The 26,772-nt window shown below is 35.7% G+C and overlaps 4 protein-coding genes across 7 annotated transcripts; 3 read left to right on the forward strand and 1 right to left on the reverse strand.

The window, feature by feature from the left end:
* The first annotated feature begins 278 nt into the window (after positions 1-278).
* LOC109008552 (chaperonin-like RBCX protein 1, chloroplastic) lies at positions 279-2,002 on the forward strand. Its single transcript, XM_018988687.2, has 6 exons — positions 279-534; positions 653-747; positions 1,255-1,372; positions 1,602-1,618; positions 1,715-1,777; positions 1,890-2,002. The coding sequence occupies exons 1-6, from the start codon at positions 387-389 to the stop codon at positions 1,962-1,964; spliced, it is 516 nt and encodes a 171-aa protein (XP_018844232.1). The 5' UTR covers positions 279-386; the 3' UTR covers positions 1,965-2,002.
* Positions 2,003-2,038: 36 nt separating this feature from the next.
* Positions 2,039-9,024, reverse strand: LOC109008551 (malonyl-CoA decarboxylase, mitochondrial). The gene is made up of 17 exons (XM_018988685.2): positions 9,006-9,024; positions 8,668-8,768; positions 8,426-8,517; positions 8,241-8,331; positions 8,025-8,151; positions 7,761-7,944; positions 7,165-7,309; positions 6,994-7,084; positions 5,906-5,964; positions 5,755-5,832; positions 4,964-5,047; positions 4,289-4,470; positions 3,573-3,701; positions 3,370-3,442; positions 3,016-3,101; positions 2,578-2,671; positions 2,039-2,394 (listed from the first exon to the last, which is right to left on the reverse strand). The coding sequence occupies exons 2-17, from the start codon at positions 8,749-8,751 to the stop codon at positions 2,362-2,364; spliced, it is 1,632 nt and encodes a 543-aa protein (XP_018844230.1). The 5' UTR covers positions 8,752-8,768; positions 9,006-9,024; the 3' UTR covers positions 2,039-2,361.
* A 3,031-nt stretch (positions 9,025-12,055) lies between these two features.
* LOC109008553 (protein STRUBBELIG-RECEPTOR FAMILY 8-like) lies at positions 12,056-18,094 on the forward strand. 3 transcript variants are annotated; one of them, XM_018988689.2, is made up of 16 exons: positions 12,056-12,414; positions 12,814-12,946; positions 13,042-13,113; positions 13,240-13,305; positions 13,398-13,469; positions 13,569-13,640; positions 13,855-13,926; positions 14,309-14,374; positions 14,461-14,526; positions 14,621-14,931; positions 15,275-15,531; positions 15,707-15,978; positions 16,134-16,269; positions 16,404-16,543; positions 16,656-16,812; positions 17,794-18,094. In XM_018988689.2, the coding sequence occupies exons 1-16, from the start codon at positions 12,294-12,296 to the stop codon at positions 17,944-17,946; spliced, it is 2,166 nt and encodes a 721-aa protein (XP_018844234.1). In that variant the 5' UTR covers positions 12,056-12,293; the 3' UTR covers positions 17,947-18,094. The 3 variants fall into 3 exon arrangements, with proteins under 3 accessions (XP_018844234.1, XP_018844236.1, XP_035544248.1); XM_018988691.2 differs by lacking the exon at positions 13,240-13,305; XM_035688355.1 differs by lacking the exon at positions 12,056-12,414 and having other exon boundaries at positions 12,814-12,921.
* Positions 18,095-19,618: 1,524 nt separating this feature from the next.
* LOC109008555 (O-fucosyltransferase 15-like) lies at positions 19,619-25,909 on the forward strand. Of its 2 annotated transcripts, XM_018988696.2 has the most exons (11): positions 20,037-20,208; positions 20,303-20,365; positions 20,779-20,865; positions 20,991-21,090; positions 21,269-21,330; positions 21,440-21,528; positions 22,263-22,383; positions 22,470-22,613; positions 22,796-23,130; positions 23,414-23,654; positions 25,436-25,909. In XM_018988696.2, exons 1-11 carry the CDS (start codon positions 20,146-20,148, stop codon positions 25,742-25,744), a joined length of 1,614 nt encoding a protein of 537 aa, XP_018844241.1. In that variant the 5' UTR covers positions 20,037-20,145; the 3' UTR covers positions 25,745-25,909. The 2 variants fall into 2 exon arrangements, with proteins under 2 accessions (XP_018844240.1, XP_018844241.1); XM_018988695.2 differs by having other exon boundaries at positions 19,619-20,365.
* The last annotated feature ends 863 nt before the right edge of the window (positions 25,910-26,772 follow it).

Consider the following 26,772-nt stretch of genomic DNA (forward strand, 5'->3'; position numbering starts at 1 on the left):
AAAAAAATTGTTAAAAAATATTAATAAATTAAAGTTATTAAATATAATACGTCAAATTTATTTATAATAGAAAAACATATTTAAAGCACCAAATTAAATTATATTAACTTTTTTTTATAATTTTTTATAAATATTTAGTAGATCATGCCAGCCGAATGAACCTAAAAGGCAGAATGAACGCAGGAAGATACGGACAGACGGTCTCCGCAGTGAACGTGAAATTCCCTCAAAGAAAAGGTTTGGCAGTTGGACCTTTCCGTGTAGGCCCAGAGATATTTTCTGCACACTGAAGCTGAACCGGGAGATATTTTCTTTGTTTTAGATATTAGAGTATTCTTGGGCTTACCAATCCCAATAGTCTCCGCCACTCTGCTCCCATACCATCTATGGAGTCCTCTGCAGTTCTCCCTCTTTCTCAGTTCCCTTACTTCTCCCCGCTGAAATCCGGCAGCAAGAAAACTTATCCTTCCTGGCCATGCAGGCCAAGGAGCTCTCAATCCACTCGCTTGCATTGCCAAAAGATGTATGTCCCTGGTGAGTATTTATCTATATTATACAGACACACATGTATACATATACTTCAATGGGTGTTTGAGTGTATGCATATGACTATGTGTTGTGTATAAGTCTTGGATTTTGTATTTGATTGCAGGATTTGGAGAAGCATCACCAGAAGCAAAAGCGGCAAAAAACCTCCATAATTTCTTCACTTACATTGCAGTGAGGATTGTCACAGCACAGCTTCAGGTTCTTTGTCTAGCTTTCACTACTCAATATTCAGTTAATGATGCTTGCTTAATCGCTTGGTTGAGTTGAATTTGTATGTTCTCTTTTCAATGATTAGAGGCTCTAAGGAGACGGTTATAATCGCCTTCAAAACCTTCGCATATTATGGCGATTTTCATCGCCTTAACCGATGCCATTTGTAAGAAAACCTAAGCGATACGTTATCTTTTTTGATAAGCGATACGTTATCTTAAGTGCTTATATAAAGTTTTGAATCAATACAGTGTTATATTAATGGCTATGTTTCACTTAGTTGGGCAATGATACTATTTTTCTAGTTTTTGGTAGTTTGGTTGTAAGGCATTCGACCTTTGAAGAGTATAAATGTATTTTACCCTAAAAATTAAAACTGTTTGTGTTTGATTAAGGAATGAAGAAAGATTGACAGTACATATAACATAGCGTGTTGGGTTGGTTAATTCACTGTGTTGGACGATTTTATCAATAACCAGTTGTTTGCCGGAGCAGAGCTATAACCCGGAGGCATATGAGGAGTTGATGGAATTCTTGAATAGCCACTCTTTAAATGATGGAGACAAGTTTTGTGCCAGTTTGATGAGAGAATCTTCAAGGCATAAGAGTTTAGGTAAGTTAATGATGAATACAGTTCCAGTTACAAGTTATATACACTGTAACATGTCCTGTATTCGTGTTTTTTCTTTGTGCACCGAGCAAGCCAAGTGTAAAACTTGCATAGAGAATGGCTGTATATGATGTGTATTTTTACCATATAAGACCTGACCTTTTGACAATATTCATGACTTTTGATTCAATCTATGGGCATCCCCATGTCGTCTATGGCAACTGCACGACAGCTCTTCGTATCTTGGAGGTGAGTAAATTAAATTACTTGTGATTGTTTTAGTTGTCTAATTATATATTCACCAGCTCTTTTAACATCATTTAGGCATTCTGTCGTCTTAATTAGGTTCGGTCTGCTTATTGTAAAAATGATTTTGAATGGGACAACTTGAAGCGGCTAGCAGATAAGGTCAGCAACCCAATTGAACATTTTTCTTTTCTAGCAAAATCCTTTTGTCTTATTCTCAAAATTCAGTTCCCATGATATGTGGGCATTTGGTTTCTGTGTTAAATCATTGCAGATGGTGAATGAATCTAACACGAGACTCATGAGGGATTATGTCTTGGAAACCAGTCATGCAGACAGTGAGAAGTAATTGATCACTACACCTGCTTCTCTAAGACGTGAATGCGATGTTGTTGTCAAGCAATGTGACATCAATGTAATGGATTCTAGAGAACTTGATTGATTACTATTAATAGCTGCTTGATGTCCATACATATATTGTATATATATACACATTTAGACATTTCTTTACATAATGGGGAAGCAATGCAAATGTCTTCCACCAAGTCTTGGTCAATGGCAAAATATTAAACCATATTTCATCCCACTCCATCATTTACCCGTTAAACCATTGGCCGCTTTTATCCAATGCATAGATGAGTCTGTTATTCAAGGAAATAAATTTGCTAATTTTCTCCTCAACGCAAACAAAGACTCATCTATACATCAAAACAAAAATAATATTCATAATCTCTTCAGCAAGCCTCCTAAACCGTTCTTTGTTCATTTTCCTTCAATGGCTGCAAACCAGAGTTAAATAAGGGATATAAAAAATACAATAAATAAAAGGCTTAATCTCGAGCATGCGGGTTTGCTTTGCTTGCTCTCACTCCATCCGTGCATGTAAGTACACACGTGCACAAAGATGTTTCATGTCCACTATCAACTCATACTTGAGTAAACTTATATGCACAACATATTACCTCAAGGTCCTCAACATACTGATGGAGGTCGGCTGAAGCACGGATATGCCCTTTGCTGAAATATGACTGAGCAAACTCTTCAATATTCTCTGGCCTGCGATTCAATGTTCAACATAATCTTATTTAAGATCAGAATTCACATTGAAGTTAATATTGAGACTTCATGCACTAGAACCTACTAGATGATGTTTGGTCCTAAAAACAATTTAAGCAGATACACCCATAAACGCCTGAGCCTTATTTATTGTATATTTAGGCAGTTATTCCCCCAAAATTTCATGACTATTTATGGTCACTGTATTGAGGATGGAAGCAGGTCTTTCATATCATGGAAGCCATATGAGGAATCCACTTGATGAAGGACGTGTCTTTCCTCCAGAGAATTGAAGACATGATCACAGAGAGAGAGAGAGAGAGGACAAGGATGAGGGAGGTTACCGGTATACATAGTTCACCATTATGCCCCCACTTTGATGAAGACCTTTTTCTGATCGGTCTGCCATCCAATTAATTCTTTCAATCATCTGTCCAATTGAAGAAATTCTACAATAAGTGAAAAGGAAATTTCCAACTTGGGGAAGATGCTGTTTTTGGTCATACAAAACATCCGATCCCTTGAGTACAGCTTATTTGATGCTGTTTAAAAATGTTTCTCCTTTCATCAATTAACCAATATGGGAATTACACATCACCTGAAACATATCCCACCCTACATCTAAGTGAAGATCAACCCATGTCACTGTCAGTTTCACCCAAAAAACAAGTCAATGCCTAGAAGTTTACGAGACATACCGCTCCATTTTGTAAGTGGAAATTTGCAACAGAATCCAAAGCTTTTCCTCTTTTCTTCTCTTGCAGAAAGTACCTGTCAACAGAAAACATGTATCTATTAATTGTATTTCAACGCAATGAATCATAGAGAGAGCTTTGTCTAGCACTCCAGATCTCATCACTCAGATCTCACTCCCAGGTGATGTTTATGAATTATGATTTACCTGGCACACAGTCGCATTAAAGGGGGTTTTAATATGGAAAGAAACTCAGCCGAATTGGTCCACTCATGGTTTGTTGAAGTCAGCAAACTCAACATCACTTCCATGCCATTTGTCCCAGCTGCAATACCCCTGTAACTCAAAACATATGATGAAAAGAGGGAGAGCTAATGCTAAATTATGAGGATGTGCCAGACACAGGCTCTTTCCTATTGATTGACCCAAGGACTCTAGGAAAAGCAATTCATATGTACAATCACTTTGTTTTGGAAGATCACAAATCCATACTTATTAGTGCTAAGTACCAATAATTTGTTGAGGGTGGCCTGACAGCTCCACAAACAGTTCCGTTCCAAAAGTTTTGTCTTCCTTCTATCTAAATGTAATGTGGCTCATTTTTATTTTAATAAGTAAAAGATATTATTAAAGAAAGGAGAAAGAAAGAAATCAGGTTTACAGGGTGCAAACGCTCAGAGGTTCACATAATTTATTTCATGTCTAGACACAAATGAAAATCTCAACCAGTTACCTTCTAATAAAAGGAGGATAATTTTGCCGCAAAAGAAAAGAACGAGAATTAAAAACAGGGAAACAAAAGATCAACAACTAAATATGGACCTGAAACGCATTTCTAATCTCCAGAGCAAGACATTTTTATTGACTTGATGATAGGGTATCATTTCTACCAACAGGTATACTGGAATGAACAAGAAGCTTACATAGATGAATCCATAAGCGCCTTTTCCTCCTCTGGTTCAAGTATGTTCTCCCGGAAAGTGGAACTAGATCTATCTGCTGATGACTGTGGCATATCTTCCGCTTCAGCAAACTTTGATTGAGATGCCAATTTAGATAGGAGCCATTGCATGAAACCAGGGATGGGGCTGAGAGTTGCAAATGTCTGGAGAGAAATGATTAACCATGTGAAACTTACAGCTACCTTTAAGATGTATAAAATTTGAACTCACATCCCGTCCAATTGGGTTTAATTGCATTTTTTTTTTTTTTTGCAAGTATCGCATATGCAATATATTCTACTTGTACAAAAAGACAAACTTAGGATAAAATTATGGCAATGTTACTAGCTCAGCCAAAATAAATAAAAGTTAGCATGTCAAAATTTCTAAAAAAATATTATCTCAATTAATAAGGAAAGGAGAGAGAGCACAGAGCAATAAGCTTTTCATAATTAACCAAAAAAGATCTATTAACATCAAGGACCGAGGAAAAACTGAATCAAAAAGCCAATTAGCCATATATAATGATATATGATTTCATCTAAATAAAATCAGTGAATCGATGTAAAAAAAATCTGTGTATCAGGAACTATCTGTTTGAAGCAGCTCCTAGATCTTCACATTCATATAGGTCAACAAAACTACAGAAATACTCACAGATATTTGCGGCATGTCTCTTTTCACCAGTGTTATCACACGTTTAATAAGAAACTTCCCTAGGTTGATCCCCGATAAGCCAGGCTGCAAATTTTCAGAACTACATAGATCAGGGATATGGAAGTTTTTTTTTTATACGTAAATAGATAGCTTTATTGAATAGAATGAAACTAGGCAATGCCCAAGTACACAGAAAGTATACAAAGTGAGACACCTAATTACATTTTAGTGAGCTGAAAAGAAGATAGAAACTCATGGAGACTCCCACCCTTCAGTACAATAGCAGAAAACCACTGTAAAAGAGAGAATACAAAAAAATTCCAGATTTCCCCCACTGCACGCTCCTTGTTGTTAAAGCATATGGAAGTAGACTACTAAATCAATATGATTGATAAATGGTAGTAGATAGTTTAAAGAATACAGATATGATTGAGACCATCCATGTCTATTTATTCATGAAATTTGTTATTTTCTTTTCCAATTCAAATAAAATCCCATTTCCAATGCTTACACATCTTTATACCAGAAAAGGTATAAAGATCTTTCAGAAATGGAGCAGACCATGAACAAAATGAAGAAAAATCTTTCAAGCTTATAGAGAAATTAATGGTGCAACCAACTAATGGTATGACAGTGTTGTTAGGGAAAAAAAGCCCTTAAAATAAGGTACGCATATGTGGTAAGAAGCGGTCTTGCCAAACTAGCATCATGAGATAAAAAATACCACATAAAGATCAGTATTACATCTTTAACACACTTCCACATTACTCATCTAGAAATTAATATCATACCTGAGTTGATGATATAGAGTAAAATAATGCACAGGTAGCCTCAGATTCAGGTATTGGGGGTTCATTCCACAAAACTTCCTATCAGATGAAAAAGATTGTTAATTAGACTTCACCTGTGGAATTGGGTAATATAAGGTTAAAGAAAACTAACCTGTACTGTTTGAGCCACATTCTTCAGAAGTGCAACTTCAATGAAAATGAGGGGTTCACCTAATGAAAATTCATGCTCAGTCCGCATTAATTATTCTTTTTATAAGCAAGAATAAAATTTTAATTATTGAAAAAAGGCATAGCCCAAGTATATAGGAAGTATACATGGATTACACCTAGCAACATCTAGCAACTAGAAATGGATACAAGCAAATTATGAAAACTATCCCCATTACAATCAATGAACGAAGCCCAAGTAAAGAGTCCGCATTAATTATTTTACACATAAAAAACAAGAGTACTTTCATATCAAACCTATAAGGCTGAGTACAGGACAGGATTTAGATTTCCACATTACTTGCATGTCAAACGTATGGGCCAGAGGAAAAAGTTCCATCCATAAAACAACTATGACTCCACGATATTATACATCAAACTGCCTGCTGCTATTTTGGTAAGTCTAGAACACATTCGTGCTATTGCCTCAATTGAGACTCGCCTACTTGCAAGCTAGTAAAATCAAGAATGGAAAACTAAATTAAAGTTGAAACACAATTGAAATAGTAAAAAATTGAGCCAAGTTCAATTACAGCTCAACTAAGAGAACGAGCAGTAAATACTGGATTAGCAGATTATTAGTAAATTGACAAAGCTAAGAAGTTGCAGTAAATATGATGCAATTTCAGACTAATGCCGGGGGTGCACAGGCCCTTGGTAAGGAGTTTCCCGCAAGTGCACCTCGGGTAATTCAAGGGGAAAATCCCTTAGTCCGACAGCAACTAGAGATTATTTGCACCTAGTGGGATTCGAACCTTAGACTTGGAGGGAGCATACCACCAAGACCAAGGCCTTTAACACTTGAGCCAACCCCTAGGGGTTCTGAAATTATTGTCATGCAACTACTATGATACTTATAATAAAACAAGAGGCTGGGGTATCCCATATCCACGTATCTGGTAAAACCAGTAAACACTACATAATTAAAAGAAACAACTGAATTGCCACATGGACGTGAAACCCAGATCTAGAAGCCAAAACAACAGACACATAAACTACTACAATGAACACCGATCTGAAGGGATTGCTGACCAGGTATTGCCGGATGTAGATAACCGAAACAACGACGACCAACACCCAGTCTCCTCTTTAGATCTATAAGATTGCTGATTGGATGCACTGCCTATACAAATTATTACAGAAAATGAATTCCATGCCAAGCAGCATCGAAATCAGAAGGCAGTGCAACAAAGAGAAAACTACCTCATAAGCCACGATTTTCTCCAGCAAAGAAGCAGGATCATCCCATGTAATTTGGTGAAGCTCTAAGGCAGCAGGACTAAGCCACGTACTAAGTTTCTCCTTTAAATAGGAATCCAATGCTCGCAAAGATGCAATATTTTCCTCTCTGCATATTTAGAACAATCAATTCATCATGTTTTAAGTTCCTTGCTACTATTTTTAACATTAACCTTGGAACTCACCATTTGTGTTAGAATCTGAAAAACGTAATATGATTATTATTAATAAAAGCAAATTGAATTTAAGCTCTTTATAAAGGCCAGTTCCCAGAGAAAATAAGTTTTTTTATCATAAGCAAGTTAGCATTTTGTATGCAGGAAAAAAGTTGAAATTTTGTAAAATTGCAAATTGCATGTAAATTGTTTAAGATAGGAGCTACTGAAATTTAACATATTTTCCAACATGATTCTTTGGTTAATAAAAATATTAGCGAATCAAACCACATGGACCCTAGGTCCCTAAGGATTTGTCATCGGTATTCCTCGCAGATGTAGAGCTTGTGTATTACATTCGAGTTATGATATGAACATAGAGTGTCAGATGGACCATAACCTTACGTGAGAATGGAAAGAATATCTGCTCGAAGAATGGACAAGAACCTCAACCCTCCAGGGTGAGTGTTGAGACGCTCAAAGAGAACCTCGTACAACGGCTTGAGAGCATGTCTCAAATTACGCTCAATACGATAGAAAGCTGAGAGCAGGCCTTCCTCTTCTAGCCCACTAAATTGAGCATCCTCGCCTGAACTAGAAGCTTCCACTCCAACTCAAATCTCACAAAAGATTAAAGATAAAATATTTATACAGTGATGCAAAACTCACCGCTAGGTAGCTCAAGCCCGAGATATTGCTTTAACAGTTCACGAACTTGTGTCCTATTAAGATCATACTCTTTCGCAAGTGCTAGAAGTAATCGCCGGCGGTTTTCATAATCGAGGCTAAAATAACCCTACATTAACAATTTCATAACATGAATTGAAACCAACATTGCATCAAACATGATAATATGCATTTACCGATAATATTACAGAAACCGACCGAAGAAAAATCATTAAGCACCGCGTCTAAAACTTCTGTTTTGTTCATCGATATAGCCGAGTGCATCGACTCACGTACAAGCTCAAATTCCCTGAAGAAGAAGAAAATTAACCAAATAAGAAGCAGCTTCAAACAAGGTATTTCATATATAAAGCAAGCATTTGAATCGTATATGAAGTATAGACCTTTCAGTGCTGAGCTTTTCGTTTCCTTCGACCGGTGCGTGTTTTATTATACGTCCAATGGATTGATTTCCATGCGGATCTCCTTGAGAATTCTGTAACAATTAATTAACCTCGTTCTGTTATTGAGTACGTCGAGGAAATCCAAAATATTCACAATAACTCAACGAAAATTTCGCATAATCAAAGTTCTAGCCAAAAGCAATGGAAGATATGGGAACAAAATTTGAGTTAACCGTACTCACAGAGAGAGGAGATAGAGAGAGCTTGGTACGATCGTTCGGCCTCATTCTGGTTCGCATCAAAATGGCCAAACCCTTCTTGTTCATGCTTTATTCAATGGTGTCTATTGGGAGAGAGAAGGTATAATTTTTCTCGCAAACAGTGAGAAAATAATTTTATTTCTATTGTCTTCGCACACTTCATACTATATTTATTTATTTTATTTATAAACTTTTATAAATATTTTTTATTATTTTTTTTAAACTAATTAAAATTTTCTATTCATCATTTATATATTACATATTTAATAAAAAAAATAAAAAATCATGTATACTACTATATTGAGAGAACGAAAGAGTACAATTTTTAACTTGCAAGTTGAGCTCTCACAGTTCGGCTGCTCGTACATCGCCTTTCCGAAATTGCAGACTTCTTTCGAGTGTCCGTTTGGTATAACTGAAAGGAGTGGCTACAGAACGGCAAGTTATTTAAAATGAATAATGTTAGGTTGCGCTTGGGTTATTTGAGTTGAAGATTGAATAGTAAATTATGAATTTTATTTAGATGTACTTAAATGAATAAAATAGATTAAGATATGTTTAATTTTTTATGAAAAATTAAAAAAATTGTAAATCTTAAGTTAATAAATTTGACACCTAAACATAGTTTTTTTGTACTCTGACGAAGAGAGTGGCTCTTCTAGTTCTCAAACACAAATGTTACCGCCACTTACTAATAAAAGAAAAATAAAGGTAGCGAGCTATTCACTATCCTCCTCTTTGTTATTCACTTTCGAAAAAAGAGGAGGTGTGAATGAATATTCTTTTGGTAACTTCCAGAAGGGTGATTAATGGTGTCCTCCGCGAGTGGAGGGGAGAACTCGGGTGGTGGAATGGAGGGGCTAGAAGATTTATGGGGTAATCTAAAGCTGACAAAAGAAGAGAATGTACAGATCAATATAAAAGGTGGAATGGTGGCTATTGCTAGAGAAAAAGGCGATAGAAGTGTAATCGAGAAAGTATGTATGGAAAGGCAAATTGGGAAAGCGGTTCTAGCCTCTACGATAGCTAAGGTATGGAGGCTGAGTAAACAAGCAACATTCCAAGAAGTAGAGAACAATGTGTTTGTGATAACTTTCAATACCCAAGCTAACAAAGCGAAGGTGATAGAGGGGAGGCCGTGGTTATTTGACAACCATTTATTTATCATTCAGTTGTTTGATGGATATACTCAACCAAACAAATAGGTGTTTGAAAATGAATTATTTTGGGTCCAGATCCAGAGTCTCCCAATGGTGTGTATGAATAAGAAATGTGGTAGGGAGCTTTACAGTGCCATCAAGATAGCCAAAAACAGCTTGGCCATGAAAATATGATAGGGCTTGAGCTTACAAACGGGATAGTTGGAATGATTTAGTTTGACATTGATAGACAGTGTTCAATTTGAGAGGGATGGAAGGGTGGGCGGGGCAGCTGCAGTATTAGATGTGGATGAGAAGGAGGAGGCCATTTGGGGTCAGATGTTGGTCTTTGTCGGGCTCTATGATACCATGTAGAAATAAGCTATGCTTTGAATTTATTTTGTATATTGAATTGTGTAATAAAATAACTTTAAATAGAGTATGAAAATAACAGCTATCATATTTTATAACATATATATCGTAAGATTCAAAATTCAAATAGATTACATATCCAAATATCTTGATTCTGAAAATCTTGTAGGTGAGGAGTTTGTTGTGGTGAGTTGAACTCCTGAAAAGAGGAGTGTTTTTCGGTGGCGATATTAATCTGTTCTTCTACAGGGGAAACAGACGTTGGGGAGGAAGAAAAGATCAAAGGGGAAAGAGACTTACCAAAAAACGACGTCTCGTGGTCTGCTTGGCTGGGTTCTTTGTGGGCCTAGGCCTGGTTCGTGAGCTTGGGCCCTGGGTATTAGAACGTGGGTGGTTCTGCCTCTCATACAAATGCCTAACCCACCTCACCACTCAGCCCCTCAGCGTCCTATATGATAGATAAGACACATGGGTATGGACAACGCCAGTTGTTTGTATTGTGAGTATTTTTCAATTCATGATTATTATAATTTTTTTAAATTTTTATATAAAATATAATAAATAATTTAATTTTTTTGAATATTAAAATAAAAATAATATTATAATAATATTTTATTTAACTTTCAATTTCATCTCATCTCAACTTCCTATTTAAATCTCCTTATATATTTGATTCATATACTTAAAAATTTCTACAATTTTAGGCTTCAAAATACTAACCATAGACTATAAATCTCGTTTGTTTTTACAGATGATATAAGATGAGTTGAGATAAAAGTTAAAAGTTAAAGAAAATATTATTAGAAAATATTTTTTAATATTATTTTTGTTTTGAGATTTAAAATTTTTTTAATATTATTTTTATTTTAAGATTTAAAAATTTTGAATTATTTTTTTTATTTTGTATAAAAATTTAAAAATATTATAATAATTAAATAAGATGAAATAAGATAAAAATAATTGTGAGAAACGATAAAGCTGGAACAAATTGGCCCAATTATCTCAAAATTGATGTTGGAATCTTTGCATGCGATTTATGTCAGAAGTGTCAACAGACATTTTATGCTGTTATCTCCTCCAAAGACCTCGTCCTTTCAACCTACCATAAAATATGGTGCTCGCATGCTTAAACACTTCTAACTTTTGATGGATGTCTCACCTTACGATTCAAGAAAACGAAGAACAAAGTGCACGTCTGACTGACAGACAACCTTTGGGATTCTTTACTTGCTTCAATTTTCCATAGAAAAAAAAAAGTACCGATTCTATCGTAATACTTTGCTCCATATTTGTACCATTGGTCTCTGCAGCCAGCAGGTTCAAGGCTATGGCTCACTGCTCTCTGCCAAGTTTCTCTTCTAGTTGGTGTAACAACAATTTACTTTGTTATTTTTTCTTAGATATGATTAAATTTGATTTGCTTTGTTATTTTAATTAAATAAGAAATCTCTTAAAATATACGAAAATCAATTTATACCATTAAAAATAATAAATATAGGATGAATAATACTACAAAAGACGGTGCAATAAAATAACCTCAAAATTTTAAAATCTGTACCCAATAATTATCGAAGATTCGAATGTCAAACGTCTTCGCCTTGATAATGTAAAATATCAATAAATAAATAAATAAAACAGCTTTTCAAGGAAACGTGATGATGTACTCCTTTTTTGTTTTTTTTTTTTTTTTTAAAGTAGGAGATCCAAAGCAGCCCAGAGTCAGGGGGACAGCCAGATACAGACCCACCTGAGCCCACAAGCGTCATACGTTGCTTGCAGTCTTGCACACTGCAAACCGACCTTTCTTACTGTTTACATTAATTTTTCTCAATTTTTCCTTTAATCTTGTTTGTTCTGTTTCGCCGACACACGTATTCATACTCTCTCTCTCTCTATTCCATAAGCTTCGAATCTCACTCTCTGTCCTTTTCTTAATGTCGATGTCTCTGACCACTTGTCTTGATCTCAGCCTCAACCTCTTCTTCATCTTCTTCTTTGGCAGCAGGACCATGCTGCTCGGTTGTTCTTGCCTGCGCTCGGCCACTCCTAAATCCAACCTTTGATCGAACCGCCCGTGGACACGCTACTCGAACAACGATGGCTAATCAACACGCTGCTCTTCCTGTATCTCTGACTCGCCAACTCCCTGAGTTTGTGTTAATTACGCTGATCTTTGCTGCTCTGCCTCTTGTTCGAGGCGCTACTGACCCTTCTGAGGGTACATTTCATTGTATCTATTTTTACTGTGATCAGTTTGCGTTCACTCCGTATTTATAATTATTGTCAGATTTTTTTTTTTCGAAACTATGAAGCTTTTAAAATGGAAAATATGGATTTAGATGTTGATAAGAGTGACATGAGATCTCAGGAAAACACGAGAAAATAAAAGAAGATGAAGTTGTTAGCTTATTTTTTTATTTAAGAATAATAATTCCGGTCTAATGAGGCCTGATACTTTATTAGCCTTGGTTGAGTTCAGGTTGAAATGGTGAATTTTCAGTGCCATTCAGTTTATTTTGCGATAACTTTCTCAGCTGCCTAATGCATTATTTATCTTATGCGCCCGTCTTTCTTTTTTTTGGTCTAAGTTTGATTGGTTGCTTATTTTGAATTGCAGTTCAACCTCTTCAGGTTCTGTATGCCGCGTTAAACAGTCCTTCTCAGCTAACTAATTGGAAAAGTAGCGGCGGTGATCCGTGCAGCGAGTCATGGAAAGGGATAACTTGTGAGGGCTCAGCTGTTGTTTCTATGTATGAATATCTTTGGAAAATGTCTCTATTTGAACAGAATTTGATGGTTCGATCAGTTTAAATTTAATTAATGGATCCTATTATTGTTGTGACAGCGAGATATCTGAATTGGGACTCAATGGAACAATGGGATACTTGCTTTCGGATCTTAAGTCATTGAGAAAACTGTGAGAATGTTATGATTTATTTTTATATATTGGTTGTGTGGAACTATATTAATTTTTCAGCTATGAGTTGTTAATTTTTTATTTTATTTTATTTTATTTTTTTATTTTATTTTTGGTGTTTGTTAGTGATCTGAGTGACAACAGCATTCATGATACGATCCCATATCAGTTACCGCCAAATCTTACAAGCATGTAAATATCAATGTCTTGCTGATTCTTTCTATAGTTTGAAATCTGTGATTTTGTTATTTTACGCAATACTTTTGGTTGATTGTATTATGCAGAAATCTTGCAGGCAACAACTTAAGTGGGAATCTTCCTTATTCCTTTTCTAGTATGGTTTCTCTAAGTTATTTGTGAGTAGCTTCTTTGGATGTTATGAGGTTTCAATCACTTGGCAATTCAGTTGCAATATGAGGCCTTCTTATTGCTTATTTAAGATTCTATCATTTTAGGAACGTTAGCCGTAATTCGCTTTCCCAGTCAATTGGAGACAATTTTGCTAATCTTGCTGGCCTTGCAACCTTGTAAGATACCTTTCTTCAAAACTTTTTTAATCATACAATATTCAATTAGCTTATCTTTTAGTAGAATTTAGTTGTCAAATGGTGCCTAGTGACTCCATTGTGATGCTAAAACCAAATATTTTTACCCTTTCGAGTTTTGAGTAACCTCTAATACTCGTCCTTATTCTCATATAATTTTCACTAATAGATTATTCCACCTTGCTTGTGAATGCAGGGATCTCTCTTTCAACAACTTTTCTGGAGATCTTCCTAGTTCCTTGAGTTCACTGGCCAATCTCTCTTCTCTGTGAGTATTTTAAAGTGATAATTTTGTTTTGAAAAGCCTTGTGGAAAGAAATGATCGGAGCTTTGAGGACTGCGAGAGGACAATGGAGGGTCTTAGGGCCTTTTCCCTTAGTTTTCTTTCTTTGAATGAATGTTCATGCCTGCAGTATATTTATTTTTCAAGACTTTCTTGATATTTTTCCTTTGTTTGCTGGGTAGATACCCTGTATACTCCCTGTGTACTTGGATAGCATCTTTATAACTTTCTATTAGTAAAATTATTAACTTATCCCAAGAAACAAGCAAGGATCTTTCTATAGGAGTATGTGGGTGCAGTTGGAAGCCTTGTGGAAAATATTGTGCAGTTTGTTTTTAGCTTCTCATGGTCTCTGAACTTGTGGCAGATATCTGCAGAACAATCAATTGAGTGGTTCTCTTAATGTTCTTACGAGCTTGCCTTTGACTTCTCTGTATGTTCCTTTCCTTGTGTTGGGATCTAGGGTTGCATTATCTACCTTAATTCCTCTTTTGTTCTTACATGCTGTCTTTTTTACAGCAATGTTGCAAACAACCATTTCAGTGGATGGCTACCTCCAGAACTTAAAGCGATCCCTAATTTTTTGTAAGTTTTCGTGCATATTGTTTCTTATACCCCAAGCTGTTTTGTAACACAACCTTTTGCAATATTTATAACTTAATTTCTGTAAACAAAACAGATATGGTGGAAATTCATTTGACAATGGTCCTGCCCCCCCTCCGCCACCATATACGCCACCTCCTCCAGGTGGATCAATTACTAATCGCACTCATACTGGGTCAGATGCACCTACCACACGAGGTTCTAATGGTGAATCATCCCATTCTAATAAGGGGTTGACAGTTGGGGCTATAGTTGGCATAATCCTGGGTTCCATAGTCATTGCTTTAGTTCTGCTACTACTTCTTGCCTTTTGCATTCGAAAAAATAAACGGAAGGACGCCGGTGCTAGAACTCCCAGGGGTAGTCTCTCGGTTGGAAGAAGTAATGGTAGCTTCTCTTTCCCTTGTTCTTGTTTCTCCCAAATGCTGTTTTTCCTTTTATTCTTCCATTTACTCACATTTATTGTAGTTGGGAATTTAGATTTTCAAGGGTTATAATTCTATGGAAGTAAACCTACCTAAAGGTCAAGAAACTTAACATCTTTTAGAGGTTTATGAAAATAACAAGTTCATTTTCTACTGATGCGGTTAAGTTAGGTGTTGTAAAAAATTTATGTAGTTTAATCTACTGTACTACGGACACATGAAAGTTATGGAAATGTAAATTTCTCCTCCTTTCAAAATGGTTTAAAATCCATCATTTTAGGTAACGTTGTCCTCTGTTTTTGCAGTAAATACTGAGGTGCAAGAGCAGAGACTAAAAAGCACGGCTGCTGTTACAGATCTGAAGCCCCCACCTGCAGAAAATCTGATGGTTGAGAGGCTACAAGAGAAAAACGGATCTGTGGAGAGAATAAAGTCACCCATCACTGCTACATCATATACTGTTGCCTCTCTCCAAATGGCAACGAATAGCTTTAGTCAAGAATTTCTAGTTGGCGAAGGTTCCCTTGGTCGTGTTTACAAAGCAGAGTTCCCTAATGGAAAGGTGATTTGCCATATTATGGTTTATATATATATAAATCCCTTGTAATATTTTCCTTTGTGTTGTCACAACATCACCCTTTCCCTGGGACCATGGTTAGGATATTTAATCTTCTAGCAGTAACATTGGATTCAGATGATAGCAAATGACTAATTTTTCCTTCCATTTTATCTAATAGGTAATGGCCATTAAGAAGATCGATAGTGCAGCAATTTCATTACAGGAGGAAGATAATTTTCTTGAAGCTGTTTCAAATATTTCACGCTTGAGGCACCCAAGCATTGTCACACTGGCTGGATATTGTGCAGAACATGGACAGCGTCTTCTAGTTTATGAGTATATAGGAAATGGGAATCTGCATGACATGCTCCATTTCGCTGAAGATAGCAGCAGGACCCTGACTTGGAATGCCCGTGTTAGGGTAGCACTTGGCACTGCTCGAGCCTTAGAGTATGTTATATGTGTAATTTTCACACTCTCTCTGTCTCTCTCTCTCTCTCTCCTTTTTGTCTTTGTCTTTCTGAGTGTATGTGTGGTGGAGTATGCATTCCCAAACCCAAACACATGCTCCAATTTCCTTTCTAAACAATAGCTTTGACTGTCAGGTACTTGCATGAAGTTTGCCTGCCATCTGTTGTACATAGAAACTTCAAGTCGGCAAACATTTTACTTGATGAAGAGCTTAATCCCCATTTGTCAGACTGTGGTTTGGCTGCTCCAAATCCAAACACAGAGAGGCAGGTAGATAAACAGAGCTATGTCATGCATGTGGATTGATTAACAAATTTTGTTTTCTTTGTGCATTTTGGTACTTGCATGTAAATGGGTTTTGTCCTGTACTGGCAGATTAATTATCTCTACTTCATGTTTCACAGGTCTCAACTCAGATGGTAGGTTCATTTGGTTATAGCGCACCTGAATTTGCATTGTCAGGGATATACACTGTAAAAAGTGATGTGTACAGTTTTGGAGTGGTGATGTTGGAGCTTTTGACTGGCAGAAAGCCACTGGACAGGTAAAGCTGCTCTACATTACCAAAATGGAATCATTTTGGTAGATTCTTCATTATCTTAGGGCTAATATCTTTGTAAAGTTTTCCACTTACCCCATATTCTTCTGTTGTTTAGTTCAAGAGTGAGATCAGAACAATCACTTGTAAGATGGGCTACTCCCCAACTCCACGATATAGATGCCTTAGCAAAAATGGTTGATCCTGCCCTAGATGGCATATATCCTGCAAAGTCTCTCTCACGCTTTGCTGATATCATTGCCCTCTGTGTTCAGGTAAAATTCTGTACTAATGCTAAAATTTATTTTATGTTGGGCGTAGATTTTGATGAACAAAGGACATTACGTATTTATGGCTTGTTAAAGCAGTTCAATGCTATTTGCTTCACGAAAGTTTATATTTTTGAAGAAGAAAGTTTAAACTTTACTAAGATTGACATGGATATCCTGGTCTTTTGTTCCTTCTATCGACTTGGGTGATCTATTTGGCACTTTTGTTTCATAAATTCCAGCATTCTTAGTTGATTTCATTTCTGTGGATTCTTATCGGATTGTTCCCCCAACATTTTTCACAAAGTCACATAAGAAATTTATTAAAAAAATAAATTTGGTCCAAGACTTTAAGTTCCTGCTGTTCCATGAATCTTTCATTCTTTATAGAATCATGACCAGTGTAAGAACAATATATGTAATATGCCAAACACCATTTATTTTAGAGGTAAAGATATACGGGAGAAGTAATAGTCACACTAAAGGAGGATAGTTTGTTAAAGAATATGATAATCTACTGCTCGATATGTTACCAGCTTTTGAAATTGCAGAATTTCCATTTAGAAAGAAGTTACAACAGCTTTGATACGCTTCTGCATTGCCCAGTTATCAAAACTGTCAGCTATCTTGGTCCTATTTCATTAACTGCCACATGATAGGCTAACCAACTGTGGAAAGCACAAGCCAAGATGCAGGGAACCATTTGAAAAGACCTTAGTTTGTATAATACATAAGTTTAGTTTTCTAGATAGTCGGAAACCACGAGCATTACTATTCATGTTGGAAACCACTATCATGTCTATCTTCATTTTAATTCATGCCAAGGAAACTCCCAACCTCTTTTTTCTTTTTCATTATTTTCAGATATTTCTTCAAAAATGAAAGTTCTCTGGTCAAATTGGCTTCAATTTAGTAGCATAGTTTTGCAAATAATTTGTTCTCATTCTTTAGAACCTTCGATTTACAATTTTTTGGTTTTGTGTATAGCCGGAACCTGAGTTTCGGCCTCCCATGTCTGAGGTTGTGCAAGCATTGGTGAGGTTAGTGCAAAGGGCAAGTGTGGTCAGAAGGCGTTCGAGTGATGAATCTGGTTTTGCATACAAGATACCCGAGCTTGAGGCCATCGACATGCCGTTATAAAAATGGTGCGGCTGTTTTGGGCTTACAAACAGCGTTGAAGTTTTGTATGAAGATCAGATCGGATGTGTAATTATTTCCCCCCAAGCATTTCTTTTATCTCAATTGAAGACTATATTTTGCAAATTAAGAGTGTATATTTAGCTGGAAATGGTGTTACATATTGCGGCATAACATAAATTTTTAACTAATTTGAGAGAATTCATGAAAATAAAGTTTTGGGTTCATTTGAGACTCAGATTAATCTCACTAATGGCAACTATCACCATTTTATTGACAGTATAGAAAATTAACATTGATTTCTCTATGTGTATATGTAAAATTACATCTTGTAGAGATTGATTTTATATATCCAGAAAAACTCTCACGTTGAATTATGTATCTTTGAGCTAAATAATAAAAAAATATTATTATTATATATATTTTTCCTCTTTTTTTTATTTTATATTTTGTAATTAGCACCATTGCAAATTTTATCATTTAAATTTTTTTTTTAAATTCTATCCTTTGGTGGAGAGAGAGAAAGGGGGAGGAGAGAGAACAAAGTAATAAAATAAGATTTAGAGAGTGAACAGTATATCTTCAAATTTATAAAAATACTGTTTATAATTATGTAAATTTTTGGATGTACATAATTTAATATAGCCAATTTAAGGTCATATTATAAAAATATGTAGATGCATATCTTGATGTATAATTATAATCCAATGTCAGTGCTCCGATGCCATTACGTATTGATCAGTTCTTCTATTAAAAGTTGGTGTGAATGTCAATTTTAAACCTTTTTAGTATCACTTTGACCCCAGAGATATCAAAGTGCTGACATGAGTAATGAGAAATCTAGCGAAATACACCATCGTCTAATAGTTTTCATGAGTCCACGGACTAATTTTCGAAAGTTTTATGGAAAAAGGAATGCAGTTTCATCGCTTTTCGGTAGCGAGCCGACCCTCTTTTAGTTCTTATTGCTGCATTAATTTAAAATGACCAAGATAATGGCAAAAGTGCACACATTAATTATGTGATTTCCTGGCATTGTCTCGAAGCAGGTTTTTGCATATTTTTGGATAATCAGATATCACATTTCATTGGGTGGAACCTATACGTTGTAAGTAATACTCCGTTTTTATTATTTTCAAATTCATTTGAGGTCCGCTACCGCGTCGTTTTGTGGTACAACTGAGTCGAATATGTATTTTGGATCTCGTTTGTACGTTGAATTATGAAATGAATTGAATTCTTTTTGGTTAGTAACGAGTTAAGATGATGAAATGAGTTTTATGAGGTTCATCTAAAATGAACTTGGATGTTAAGATAAATTTAAATATATTTATGAGAAATTAAAAAAAATTATGAGTCTCGCGTATAAATACGTGTTAAGTTGAAAAGAGTTATCAATCGTGCGTATAAAGAGATTTTAAATTGAGATGAATTTAATAATTTAAAAATTAAATATTTATATATTAAATTGAGTTTAAAATTAATCTGAAGTGAAACTTCCAAACGGGCCGCAATGTATTTTTATTTTATTTTTTTCATAAAATTTTTTATATTTTTAATTTTAAAAAATAATAATAATATCATTAAAAATATTTATTTAATCACAAATTAAAAAACTAAAAAAAAAAGTACTAGATAGAAATGTTCGGACCAAAATGGACCCAAGCATTTCTCGAGTTCCTGAAGACGAGGATAATGCCAGTACTCGAAAGAGCAGAGACAGAGAGTTCGGTCACGTGAGACGCCTAGAATACAGAGCGTGCGTTGGATCTGAGACAGTACCGGGAGTTTAGTACCGCCGGCGTTCAGTCAGTCACGAAGTCCGACCCTTCCATTTTTGGCAATTCCCACGTTAAATTTCGCACCCCAATCCTCAAATTTTAAAAATTTAAAAAGAAAACAGAATTTCCTTGCCTGGTATACCATGGCCTCAACCCCTACTACCCTCTCAGACACCGCTCTCGAATCCGCCGGTAAAACGAACGAGCAAGAACCGCCTGAGCTTGGCGAGATCGGGGTTTCTGATCGGGCTGAGCTTAACAAGGCCAGGTCCAGCTCGTTCCACGCCCGGTCCAACTCACCCACTTCGAGGAGCCGACAGCACTCGCCCAGTCACTCCCCAAGGTTCGGCCCGAGTCGGTTCTCGAACTCTGACCGTTCCCAAGCGTCATCTTTTTCGGATCTCAAGTTGCTAGGGTTTCTATGGGACCGGAAGCAGCAGTTGAAGGCTCAGCAAAAGGGGAAGAGGAAGGCCGCCAAATCATGGTATAGTAGAAAGCGTGTGAAAGGGCTCGTGGCCCTAATTGGATTGGTGGGTTTGTTTTTCTTGGTGAATTGGATTATGCTTTTGCGATTACAGGATCAAGCTGTTAATTCTAAAGTTGAGAATTCGAGTTCGGTTTCGTTCCCGCAACGTGAAGAGGTTTGTTTTTGTAGAAATGGAAAGTTTTTCGTTATTGTTAGACTTAGTAATGATTCGGAGGTTTGGGATTAATTTGGAGAAGACTCGAATTTTAGCATGTAAGTGACATTTATCCTACATTTTTATAGGAAGAAATATGTATAATGCTAATATTTTTCGATATAATCAATTAATTATTTCTCAGTGCGCATCAATATGAGAAAAATGTAATATGTATGTGCAATTTGTAAGAAAAATCTTTAAATGGTTACTGTTCATTGGCTTCTGGTCGTGTCATCTCGAAACCAGTGTGGTGCAATTTTAATATGGTCGTTTATGGAAGAGAAGACAGAGAAAAAAGATGTGGTTCAACAAATATCAGTGTCATGAGCTTCTTACTTTCCCTTTTGAGTTTTTACTTGAAATATTTGCAGGAAAAATGGAGGAATGGTAAAGGCAAAAGACCACGGAGAGGTATCTACGGCAGGATGTTGGCTTTGGCTGCCCATGCCTTGGCTGAGGTATTTGGATATTATTTTGTATGCTGACTCTAGAAGTCTTAGAAAGCAGATTTTTTTTTTTCTTTTTCTTTTTTAGAGTCAGTTCTTTTGCTTGATTTCATTGGCTTTGTATTATGACCACACAGAGACAGAATAAACCGGAGCCAAAAGACTTGTGGCAGGAGCCATTTGTTCCCGCTTCTGCTTGGAGACCTTGTGCTGAACAACGGAACTGGGAACCCAGTGGTCTCTCTCTCTCTCTCTCTCTGAGTGTGTGTGTGTGTGTTTTGGGGTGTTATATTTACACACACTACAGCTGTGCATGTGCTCGGGCATCTTAAAGTTTATAAAGAACATTGATCTAATGGTTAAACTAAAAGTTCAAGATGGTTCTAACTATGCATTTTTTGTGATACTGTAATAGATGGAAATAATGGATACATTTTGGTAACTGCAAATGGTGGGATGAACCAGCAGCGAGTTGCTGTAAGTAATGCTCTTTACAAAGGAAAGGGACTGTGAAGCTTTGCTTCTAAAGGGCTAATTTATGGTAGAGTGTCTTTCCGTTATCTGACATCTTTCTAATTTGCAACAGGTTTGCAATGCAGTCGTGGTCGCACGATTACTTAATTCAACTCTGCTTGTTCCCAGATTTTTGTACAGTAGTGTATGGAAAGATGAGAGGTGACATGCTTCTTTCTTTCTTTGTTTTTTGTTTGGGTGTTCTTCCTTAACAATCACATAATAATATTTATTTGTTTCTTTGTGCTATAATGAATGTGCTCTCCCATTAGAAAATTGCTGCGTTTGGTGTCTGAATTCAGGGTCTAGAAATATTTTTATAATGCAGTTGTTGGTGTATGCGTCAGAATCATCTTGCAATACAAATACAATGAAGTCACTTGTATTTTCCCACTTAAACTTTATATTTGAGCAATCAACTCCTAAACATAGTTGCAACATTTCTTGCCATTCAACTTTATTTTCCCCGTAAAAAGTATATTTTTAGCCTTAAAAGTTAAAAAAACATGCTTCTCACATTTATCCTATAATTACTTGCTTATTTTTCTTTAATTTTTGAAGGATCATACGATTAGCCTGTGAAAATTAAGACTAAACATAACAGAGATTGAGAAAATTATAGCATATGATCATTTATAAATTAAGATTAAATATGACACAAAATTTTGCTACTGTTTACAATGTTTGAGGATTGATGGCTCAAATGTAAGGTTTAGGGAACATTGCAAATAACCCTATACTTTTAAAGTGGAATTGAAATTTATCCCTGGTTTTATAAGAAGGAATTCAGTATTATTTAGTAAAATCTATTGTTTCTAGATAGGGTGCATCTTTAAAAACATTTTATTTTTGATTTTGATGGAAAAGTGACAATATCAAATTGTATAATTTCATAGTCAATTCAGCGATATCTATCAGGAGGAGCATTTTATTAACTACTTGACTCCTGATATTCGGATAGTGAAGGAACTTCCTAAGGATCTGCAATCATTAGATTTGGAGGCTGTTGGCAGTGTTGTAAGTTCTTTATCCAAATTTTCTGAATGGTCATAATGGATGATTATTAACTCCAGTGTCATGGTGTTGATGAAATACTGTTCCAGGTGACGGATGAAGACATCATGAAAGAGGCCAAACCAAGTTTTTACTTAAAGAAGATTCTCCCTATTCTATTTAAGAATAGAGTCGTACATTTTGTTGGATTTGGGAATCGATTGGCATTTGACCCAATACCATTTCAGTTGCAGGTAAATCACTGGCCCTTGACCTCTAGTCAATTAAAGTTACTGATAGATTATATAAGCAATATTGCTTGTTGAAAAAATATATTACAAAGCAATATTTGTTGGGTTGTCATGCTAACATGGTCTTCCTTAGTTCATTAACCTCTTACCTACTTTGCTTCTCCTAATTGGGGAACTTCATATAGAGACTTCGATGCAGATGTAATTTTCTTGCACTGCAATTTGTTCCAAAAATTCAAGAAACTGGTGCCTTGCTTCTTCAAAGGTTACGCCGGCATGTAGGTCTCCCTGGAGCACTGGATCGTTATCTTATCGGTTCATCTGCAGGATCAAGTAATAATGAAAGCAGTGGCAGTGCTAAGAAAACTTCCAAATATCTAGCTCTGCACCTGAGATTTGAAATTGACATGGTAGCTCATTCTTTATGTGAATTTGGTGGGGGTGAAGAAGAGAGACAAGAGTTGGAAGCATATCGTGAAATCCATTTCCCTGCATTGACACTTCTCAAGAAAACCACAAAGTATGTGCCATGTCATTTTTGCTTTGTATTTATTTCATGTCCGTAATTTGTATGCTAATATTTTGGTGAGCTTTTTTTGCTGTTAACATGTGATTCTATTCGACGGTTGTTCTCTATATTTTGTGAAGTTTCCAGCAACATTTTAAAGACGTAATTTTACTAAGCAAAGAGAACTTTTAAGAAGCAAAAAAAAAAAAGAAAAGAAAAAGATAATTTGAGAAGGAAAGCATTTATCTTCCATCAACTTTTGTTTGTATCTAATCATACTGTTTAATCTTTGCAGGTTACCCTCTCCTGAAGAACTCAGGTTAGAAGGCCTTTGCCCTTTAACACCTGAGGAAGCAATACTTATGCTCGCTGCACTTGGATTCAGACGCAAGACGCATATATTTGTGGCAGGTTCTCAAATATATGGGGGTCAGTCTAGGTTGGGGGCTTTGACCAGCTTGTATCCTAATTTGGTTACTAAAGAAAAGCTGCTTTCATCAGCTGAACTTGAACCATTTGTGAATTTTTCATCTCAGGTAATAATGTTGCTTTTATTATTGTGGCTCTCCAGCTTGAGTGTGCTTACATGCTTAATTTAGTTACTTTCACTCGTTGGTGTTCAATGATGTTATAACTCCTTCAGTCCCGCCATAAATGTCCCCTTTTCCCTTTTTGTTGTCTGTCTCTTTTTAATTGCATCTGTGTATAAGGTTTTTGATGCTCAGGCTTTTGGAAATAGTGATTGAAACTCCATACTGTTGAATAAGTGTGCACATGATCAAGAACTTTTACTTTTTTAAATGAGAGAATTGAGTTCTATTTCTCAAACACTTTGAATTGAACTTTTGATGGGTCTTGTGGAACTAACAAAGGCTTGTTAAATGGAGCTCATAACATCTGAACTGTGGGATCTGCACTTGGAAGATTTTTCAGGAGTAACTACTAAACAATTTGTGGTGGAATCTTAAAATGCCCTCTCAACAAAACGTTGCCAGAGCAAAAATTTGTCTTGGTGTCTCTCTTAGGAATTTTGAGTAGTTGTCACTCCTGAAGAAAACAACACCCCTGTTAGAGGTTCATTTTTCTAACAAAACCAATTTTAAATGGATGCATGAGATATGACATCCTCATCAATTGTTTGATAGATCTGAAACAAATGTCATTGGCAGCTTGTAAAAAAATTAAACATGATCGAGAAGACTTAAATGGTATAAATTCACTTTAAATGCTAAATCTCTCCCAAACCATGACCATCATAGAGAATAATCATATCTCTACATCTTTAATATGGAAAAATATTGTAGTATGCTTTTCTGCAAATATTGTCAAGCATGCTTGCTTTTGCAACATATTCCAGATCTCAACCTAGTTTCATGCAGTGTCTTTAATAGTGATGTTTCTTACTTCATCAGTTATTCTTGACAATTTCATCATTAACAGAATTTTTGGTTTATTTTATGTACCATACAATATTTTTGGGAGGATAAAATAAAGTTATGTTTGGTAGACAAAATGGTTATTCCTATTTTTTGTTTGGTGATAACACATGATGTTCTCACTAGATTAAATCAAATTTCCAAATATTCAAGCGGCCTTTCCCAAAAAAGAAACTGCTCTTTATACTCTTTCACCTAAAAGTTAAAAAAAATATCATGTTGCCATCCCAAAATATCTAAGAGTTTTTTTTCTTATTTATTTTGGTTTGAAAAACACCGAAGGTGATCTTTTGAAAATTTTCATTCCTCTACCCTAAGAATAGGTATTCCTCATGTTTTTTAGACGAATGGGTATTCTTCATTTTTAGCAGCTATTCTTATGAATAACTATTCCTCGTTATAAAAAAACCTACCCTCTATGGAACTGTTACTCCATTCCAAAGATCTGTTCCGTTAAGGGCTTGTTTAGGTAATGAGATAAGATGAGAATTATGTGGATAATGGTGAAATAGTAAAATATTTTATTGGGTTTTGGAAAATAATTTGAGAGAGAAAAAGTTTACTAAAATATTATAAAGTTAAAATATTGTTAGAATATAATTTTTTAATATAATTTTTGTTTTGAAATTTGAAAAATGTGTATTGTTTTTTGTGTTTTGTTTGGAAGTTTGAGAAATTTGTAATGATTAGATGAAAAAATTGAAGATTTGAAATTGAAAAGTGCTTGTATTTGAATAATGTTTGGGAAGGAAATTATGAGAAGTTTTGAAATGAGATGAGATGAGATCATCTCACTTCTCAAATAAGCCCCAAGTCTTTGCCCTTTTTGCAGTCTTATCAACCTCTTCAAGAATAACAAACATACTTCTGCTGCTCTGCAGTTAGCTGCTCTGGACTTCATAGGCTGTACTGCTGCAAATGCATTTGCCATGACTGATTCAGGGAGTCAGTTTTCATCTTTAGTGTCTGGGTATCGAATATACTATGGTGGAGGGAAAATGCCAACAATACGACCAAATAAACGCAGGCTTGCTGACATCTTTTTGAAGAATTCCACCATAGAATGGCGCGTGTTTGAACAGAGAGTGAGGAAGGCAGTTAGACAAACTAAACATGTCCAGGCAAGGCCAAAGGCGAGGAGTGTTTACAGGTTTCCACGGTGTAAAGAGTGTATGTGCAGGACAGATTAACGGGTTTGCTGTAGCTGGAATATTAATACCAACAGTAATACGTGACATTCACTGTTCATTCTTTTGTTATTGATTGTGCAATTGTGACAAAAACATTCAATGTACATCACTTTTTGAAAGCTGAACTGAAAGAACGAGGACATCAGATTAGATTTGGTCATTAAACCTTTAGTAGAAAATTGCCCCCCCTCAACCCCCCAACCAGGAAACTAAAGCAGAATATTTGAATTCATGCTCCTGTTATCCGAGTTTCATTTCCAGAGTAGAGGACATTGATAAATAACTGAAGTTGATCTCAAATTGAAATGTTATAAGAATTTGTTCAGATAGTTACATGATATACAGGTTGCCGTTATAAGCTACTGGGATCATACCCTTCTGCCAGTATAAGCTCTCGGTTAATATCATACCAGTTGGCCGTGGTTGAGATTGCAGGGTGCCATCATTGATGGAGTCCAAAAGGATTATATTGTTTGATGAGTGCAGCTATTCCTGCAATGTAATGTTTTTCCATGCTGATACTGGACGGGTAGTTCAAAATTGTTTCCTACATAGTCAGTCAAATTTCATAAATTCTTATTTCTTAATTATCATAATAAGATTAAGAAAAATGGGAAATCATTGAAGAAGAAGGCAAGCAACTAATGCCATGATTATTATTTTGCATGCGTGCTTGCATTATATTTGGCTGAAGTGGTAAGGGCCTTGGGTTTGGGGTATGCTCTCCTTAAGTTTAAGGTTCAAATCTCTTTTAGTGTAAACAATCTCTAGGGGACATTGAATTGAGAGATTTTCTCTTTGAATTATCCGATGTGTACTTGTAGAAAACTCTTTATCGAGGCCTGTACACTTCTCGGATTAGTGAGGATATTGTTCTTGGACATATGGTGCCAATAAAAAAAAGGATTGATGCTTTGTTGCATAAAATTAAGTACTCATGGAATGCAAATCCAACAACCAGCACAGTGCACTAGACGGTTGCTCCACAGGTTTTGTCCTCGCATTAATTTCTTGTCTAGGAAAACCAT

The sequence above is a fragment of the Juglans regia genome, chromosome 3 (assembly GCF_001411555.2).
Source record: "Juglans regia cultivar Chandler chromosome 3, Walnut 2.0, whole genome shotgun sequence".
NCBI lineage: Eukaryota > Viridiplantae > Streptophyta > Magnoliopsida > Fagales > Juglandaceae > Juglans > Juglans regia.